This window comes from Chrysochloris asiatica, unplaced genomic scaffold (genome assembly GCF_000296735.1).
Source record: "Chrysochloris asiatica unplaced genomic scaffold, ChrAsi1.0 scaffold00245, whole genome shotgun sequence".
In the NCBI taxonomy this organism is placed as follows: domain Eukaryota; kingdom Metazoa; phylum Chordata; class Mammalia; order Afrosoricida; family Chrysochloridae; genus Chrysochloris; species Chrysochloris asiatica.
In genome coordinates this window covers 332,948-338,929 of record NW_006408763.1, presented here as the reverse complement: position 1 = coordinate 338,929, position 5,982 = coordinate 332,948, and the positions used below count along the sequence as shown (strand labels likewise).

Sequence of the window (5,982 nt, the reverse complement as noted above, 5' to 3'; positions counted from 1 at the left end):
CTCAGGCAGAAAGAAGGCGAAGGGGATGGTGAGAAACAGCGAGAGCCCTGAGGGTACGTCGGGCGGGGCGATGCTGGTGGCCGGCGGCTCCCGGGAGGCCATCTCTCTCCGCTGGGTGCACTGGCTCTGCAGCGCAGCTCTAGCTGGCAGCAGCCCTTCAAATATTACCCCTGCCGGACACACCCATCAGACGTGCAGGGAAAAAAAAAAAAAAGTTCCAGCCTAGCAGGTCCTTCCACACTCGCTCAAGCCAAAGAGTTCTAAGTAGGTGGGGACCTGCCATGAGGAAGGGCAGCAGGGAAGTCCTTTCTGTGCTTTTCTCCCCTAAGGGATTTTAAAATTATAGCTGCAGTGTGCCCCGTTGGCAGTTAAAGTGCTATTGGAACCCACCAGCTACACTAGGATTTACATCTTGGAAATCCTAGGGCTCAGTTCTGCTCAGTTTAGACTCAACTCTGGGGCAGTGGGTTTGGTCTGGTTTTATTACTCCAAGTGATGCCAGCAACAGCCACCCTGCCAGCATTCTAGGCTAGACTACTAACTTAAAAGCGTTGTAGTTTCAACATTTCCCTTCTTTCTCTGGGCCCCTCTTTATAGACACTTTCTGTCCTTGTTTGCTCTTTGAGAGTCCCACCATAGCAACTTTGCTGCTCTCCCTGTGGTCTTGAACCAAGAATGCGTGCCTGAGAAGGGCCCTGCTGAGTCAGTTGGGTGTTGCCCAAGCCCAAACCTTCCTTTTCTGTCTCACCTTATCCTGTGCCCCTTCCACTCCTAGCTAGATCCCATCGAAGAGCCAAGGTTGGAGCCAAGCAGTTCCTTCCTGGCCCCCACCCACCTGTCCAGTGCATTATCCCACAGCGCTACACCAGGACTCCAATCTTATATAATAGTTAGATAATAAAAGTCCATTTCCAACATCTTCCTGAAAATCCTGGAGACTTTAGTAAGGTACCTCCACACCTTCACCCCTCCAAACTCCTAGGAGAGCTGCCTTCACACACAGAGGAGTTTTGTTTGGGGCAGAGGAAACCTTCCACAGTACTGCAGAATGGAAGGAATTAGGTTGGTGTCTGTGAAACCGCATCCTCCAGTTCTGAGTTGTGTGTGGGGACTGGTTGCAAGTTTGAGACCCAAAGACAAGCAACCCCTTTCACACAAATGAGTCCCACTTCTCCAGCTGCTCAAGCCCACCAGCTGCTCCCTAGAAATTCGGGTACAGTGTTGCTATGGGTTGGAATCTACTGGCTGGCACTTAACAATAACAACAACTCCTCTACTTTAGAATTGGCTAATCTTTATTTCTCTGACACACCCTCCAGAAAGGCCTGGTGTCCCAGGCGTGGCTGCAGAGTCCATTCAGGATGCCTTTGGTGGCTCAGAGGCTCATTTGGGAAGTGCCTCCTGTGTGGAGAGGATGTGGGAAGGGTTACTGTGAGTACTGGGTAATTAGGGTCACGTTCATTAACAAGACCTGTGCCTTCCAGGGCCTGCCCTCTGAGACACAGAGGGGAAGAGTTCAGGCAAATGAAGCCAAAAGTAAAAACCTTGTAAAGACAGGCAGCGGGCACACCAAGTACACCTCAAGCCAGCGTGGTCATCTCCTTCTCCCTATATAAATCTAGGAGGGAAGCGAGAGTCCTTGTGTACTAGCTTAACCCAAGCAAGGCAACCATTTCCCCAGGAATCCCACCTCTTGTCATCTCACATAAATGTTGCAGTAAGCACAGGGCCACTCCAAGGGCCTTAAGCACAGGCTACATGGTATAGTGGGGAAAGCTTAAGGTAAAGTAAGAGGAAAAGCAATGTTTTTGTTGTTGTTGTTTTAAGCTTTTATTGTGAATTGATAGTTTACATGGGAGAACATCAGTTTTGCACACATTGTACCGTATTTTGTTTCACTGCAATGATTACAATCCCCTCCATGCATCATCATTTAACAATGTTTGCTTCTATTCCCTCTGGGTTTTGTTTTTGGTTTTAATGTACACAAAAATACTCAGGAATATGTAATCATGTAAACAAACAAAAGGCACATTCTGCAAGCCAGCCTCCTGCCTGCCAGCACACCGCCTCTTTCCATGAATCTAGAATCCTCAGCTGGTCCTCTCTCCATGTCCCCACCTCTGCCTCCATCTCCGATGTCGCTGCTTCTCTGATTACGGCCCCACCTTCATGCTCTTTTCCCTTGATGGTCCTAGGGTCCTCTGTCCCTGGAATGTAAGATTAACTACTCCCCCCTTTATTGTACAAAACTGATACCTTTACAGTTGTGCCCATTGCAATTAGTCATGATAACAATTACTCACTATTGAGTCAAAAGAATCCTATCCCCATCTCATTCCACCAGAGGAAAACAACATTTTTAAGGTTCATTTCTCATCTATGAAGTGGAAATAATAATAGAACCCAGAACCCCGCAGAGATTGAAAGGACCTGAATCATTTCTACCTTCCTGGGCAAGGAGAATATTATAAAATGAAGATGTAATAAAACAACCTTTAGGTATCTTTTAAATATTTCCATTTAATCAAGTAACATTTTATTATATATGGCAAAATTATTTTTTAAAGAAAACAAAAAACATTGCTGTCAATTTGCACATGGAACACAACATTCTAGGACTAAGTAGAACTGCCCCATAGGATTTCCAAGTCTGTAACCTTTATGGAAACAGACTGCTTTGAAGTGACTGGTGGATTTGAATCACCGACCTTGTGGTTAGCAGTCTGTGCTTAACTTTTGTACCACTAGGGTTCCTTATGAGGCAAAGTATAACCCACTGTAATTGGGCTATTATAAGAAAACTATAGGTTTTCTCATTTATCACAGGTGTTGAGATTCCATAAGAAGTTCAGAGCTGTCAATCAATGCATCTTTCTGTCTTTAGGTCTGAACATACTTGAAAGCAAGGTCAAAGTTCAATGTGAGGCTGAAGGGCCTCCTGGACTTCTCTGCTTGGAACCTGCTGGTTTCCATCTCAGGGGACTGAGGACTTGATAAATGCATCCGGAAACCACTTCAACCCTGCTTGACACTGCTGATTACAATAGCATTGTCTTGGTTTTTCATTTGTTAGTTGCAAATGACTAAACAAGATAATGCATCTGAAAACAACATAGGGCAGATGCTTAATGAGCATCTATTTATCTAATCCTGAAATCTCTTCTGGCTACCTTTATTATTCAGTGTGACCAGTACCTTCTCTGCTCAATATTATCATTCTGAATTTGTAAAATTGTTTTTAAAAGTAGGATAAGTACTGGAATGCTAACCACAACATTGATAGTTCAAACCCACCAGCTGCTTCTTGGAAACCCTGTATAGGGTCTCTGTGAGTTGAAACTGATTCGATGGCACTTAACAACAACAGCAATATGTCTACAAAAAAGTACCTAAAATATATAGAACATGAAACCACCACCCAGATTAAGAAATAGAACTTTGCCCGCCCTCTCTCAATCATTTCTCTCCCCATCCTCCCCAAAGATAACCACTTTCCTTACACCTAATATTATAGATAGTTTTTGCCTATTTGGGGATAGAATAATATCGCATGGGTTTCTTTGGATCTGGCGTCTTTCACTTAACATTATATTTGTAAGAGTCACCCATGTTCTTGGGTGTGGCTGCAGTATAGTATTCTCTGCTGTATAGTATTCTGTTGTATAAATACATTACACTTTATCCATTCTATTGTTTATGTACATTTGAATTCTTTCAATAAGAGGTTTTTATATATAACACTGCGATGAACATTCTAGTACATGCCTTTTGCTGCATGTATGTATGTATTGTTGTTGTTGTTGTTGTTATGTGCCGTGGAGTCGGAACCGACTCATAGCGACCCTGTACAGGGTTTCCGAGGGTGTAAATCTTTACGGGAGTAGAAAGCCTCATCTTCCTGTATGTATTATGTACTGATATTTCTCTTGGAAATAGTTTTAGGAGTGGATTTGTGAGTATGTCAAACTATTTTCTAAAGTAGCTGAACCATTTATATTTCCACCAATAATATGAGAGGGCTTCAAAAAAGCTCTTGAAAAATTCCATTTTCTTTAAGTGTCAAATTACAGTTGCTTATAATTAGTGTTTGCACTAAACATACACATGCTCAAGCACTGATCTAAAGGATAGTGATTTGAACTCACCCAGTGTTACCTCAGAAGACGTTGACGTTGTTAGGTGCCGTCGAGCCAGTTCTGACTCATTGCAACCCTGCATAAGGTTTCCGAAGAGCAGCTGGTGGGTTTGAACTGCTAACTTTTCGGTTCAAACGGACCTTTCAGTCAAGTGCTTATTCTACAACTCCACACCAGGACTCTACTTCAAAAGACAGGCCTAATGAACTGTTTCTGTTAAGATTACAACCAAGGAAATCCTAGGGAACAGTTCTACCTTGTAAAGCACAGGATCACATGAGTCGGGCTGATGCGATGGTACCTAACAACAACATCATGGGTTATAAGATACACTTGATCTTTACATCCTTTTATTTTTAATTTACCTTTTCCAGTTTTAGGTGCCATTGAATCAATGTTGACTCAGAGCATCTCCATGTGACAGAGTAGAACAGCCCTGTAGGGTTGATTAAGCTATAATTTTATGGAAAGGGTTTTCCATGTCTTTCTTCCACAGAGCCACTGAGTTGGTTTGAACAGCTAACCTTTTGGTTAGCAGTCAAGCACTTAAGCATTGAACTACCAGGGCTCCTTAACTAACTACTGTAAGGAGCATGGAGTCCTGGTATGGCTCAGTGAGTTAATGCGCTGGACTGCAAAGTTGGTTTGAACAGCGAGGTTGGTAGTTCAAGCTCCTCGGAAACCCTATACAGAGTTGCTGTGGGTTGGAACTGACTCAAAGGCCCTTAACAACAACACCAACAACAATAGGGAGCATGGTGGCTCTGTAGAATAAGCACTAGACTTTAGACTTTGAACCACAAGGCCAGTGGTTCAAGCCCACAAGCCACTCCTCTGCTACTGCAAAGATTCACAGCCTCGGAAATCCTATGCAGTCTCTATGAGTTGGAACCGACTCAATGACACTTAACAACAACAACAAAAACATATTTATAACACTTACTACTATATTTACGAAGTCCTGGTGTGGCACTGTGGGCTCATGCACCAGACTGCAAAGTCGTTTGAACTGCAAGGTCAGGGGTTCAAGCTCACCAGCTGCTCCTCGGAAACTCTATACAGGGTTGCTTTGGGTCGGAACTGACTCGATGGCACTTAACAACAACAACAGACTATATTTATAATAGACTCCTGGTGGGGCACTGTAGGATAAGCACTGGACTGCTAAGTGCAAGGTCAGCTGATCAAACCTACAAGCTGCTTCTCAGAAACTCTATACAGGATTGTTGTGAGTCAGAACCAACTAATGGTACGTAACAACACATTAATAATTATTTTTCTGTGGGTATGGTCTTGGGCTGAGTTCTCCAGAGGAGCAAAATCGGTTACGTGTATATATAAATAAATACGTTGTTAAGTGCCATCGAGTGGCTTCTGACTCATAGTAAACCTGTACAGTGTTTCCAAGGATCAGCCGGAGGGTTTGAATTGCCAACTTTGTGGTTAGCAGTTCAATGTTTATCCTACAGCACCACACCAAGACTCGGTAAATAAATATGTATGGAGAGAGATTGATTTATTTCAAGGAAATGACTAACACAATTGTGGAGGCTTTTGTTGTTGCTAGATGTGTCAAATCAGTTTCAACTCGTGGCAAGCCTATGAACAATAGGACGAAACACTGCCTGGTCCTTCACCATCCTCACAAGCATTATAACTCTTGAGCCCATTGCTGCTGCCACTGTGGCAATCCATCTTGTGGGTTTTCCTCTTTCTGGCTGACCCTTCACTTTATCACGCATGATGTCTTTCTCTAAGGAGATGTGTTTCTCCTAATAACATGTCTGAAACATGAGAGACGAAGTCTCGCCATTCTGGCCCCTAAGGAATATTCTGGCCATAC

General features: G+C 43.4%; 1 protein-coding gene across 1 annotated transcript in view; it reads right to left on the bottom strand.

The window, feature by feature from the left end:
• MALL (mal, T-cell differentiation protein-like) overlaps positions 1-102 on the bottom strand; it is a 48,606-nt gene extending 48,504 nt beyond the window's left edge. Inside the window, exon 1 of the mRNA XM_006873513.1 lies at positions 1-102. This exon is cut by the window's left edge and continues 1 nt beyond it. Coding sequence (XP_006873575.1) covers positions 1-102 — 102 coding nt within the window.
• Between the last annotated feature and the right edge of the window lie 5,880 nt (positions 103-5,982).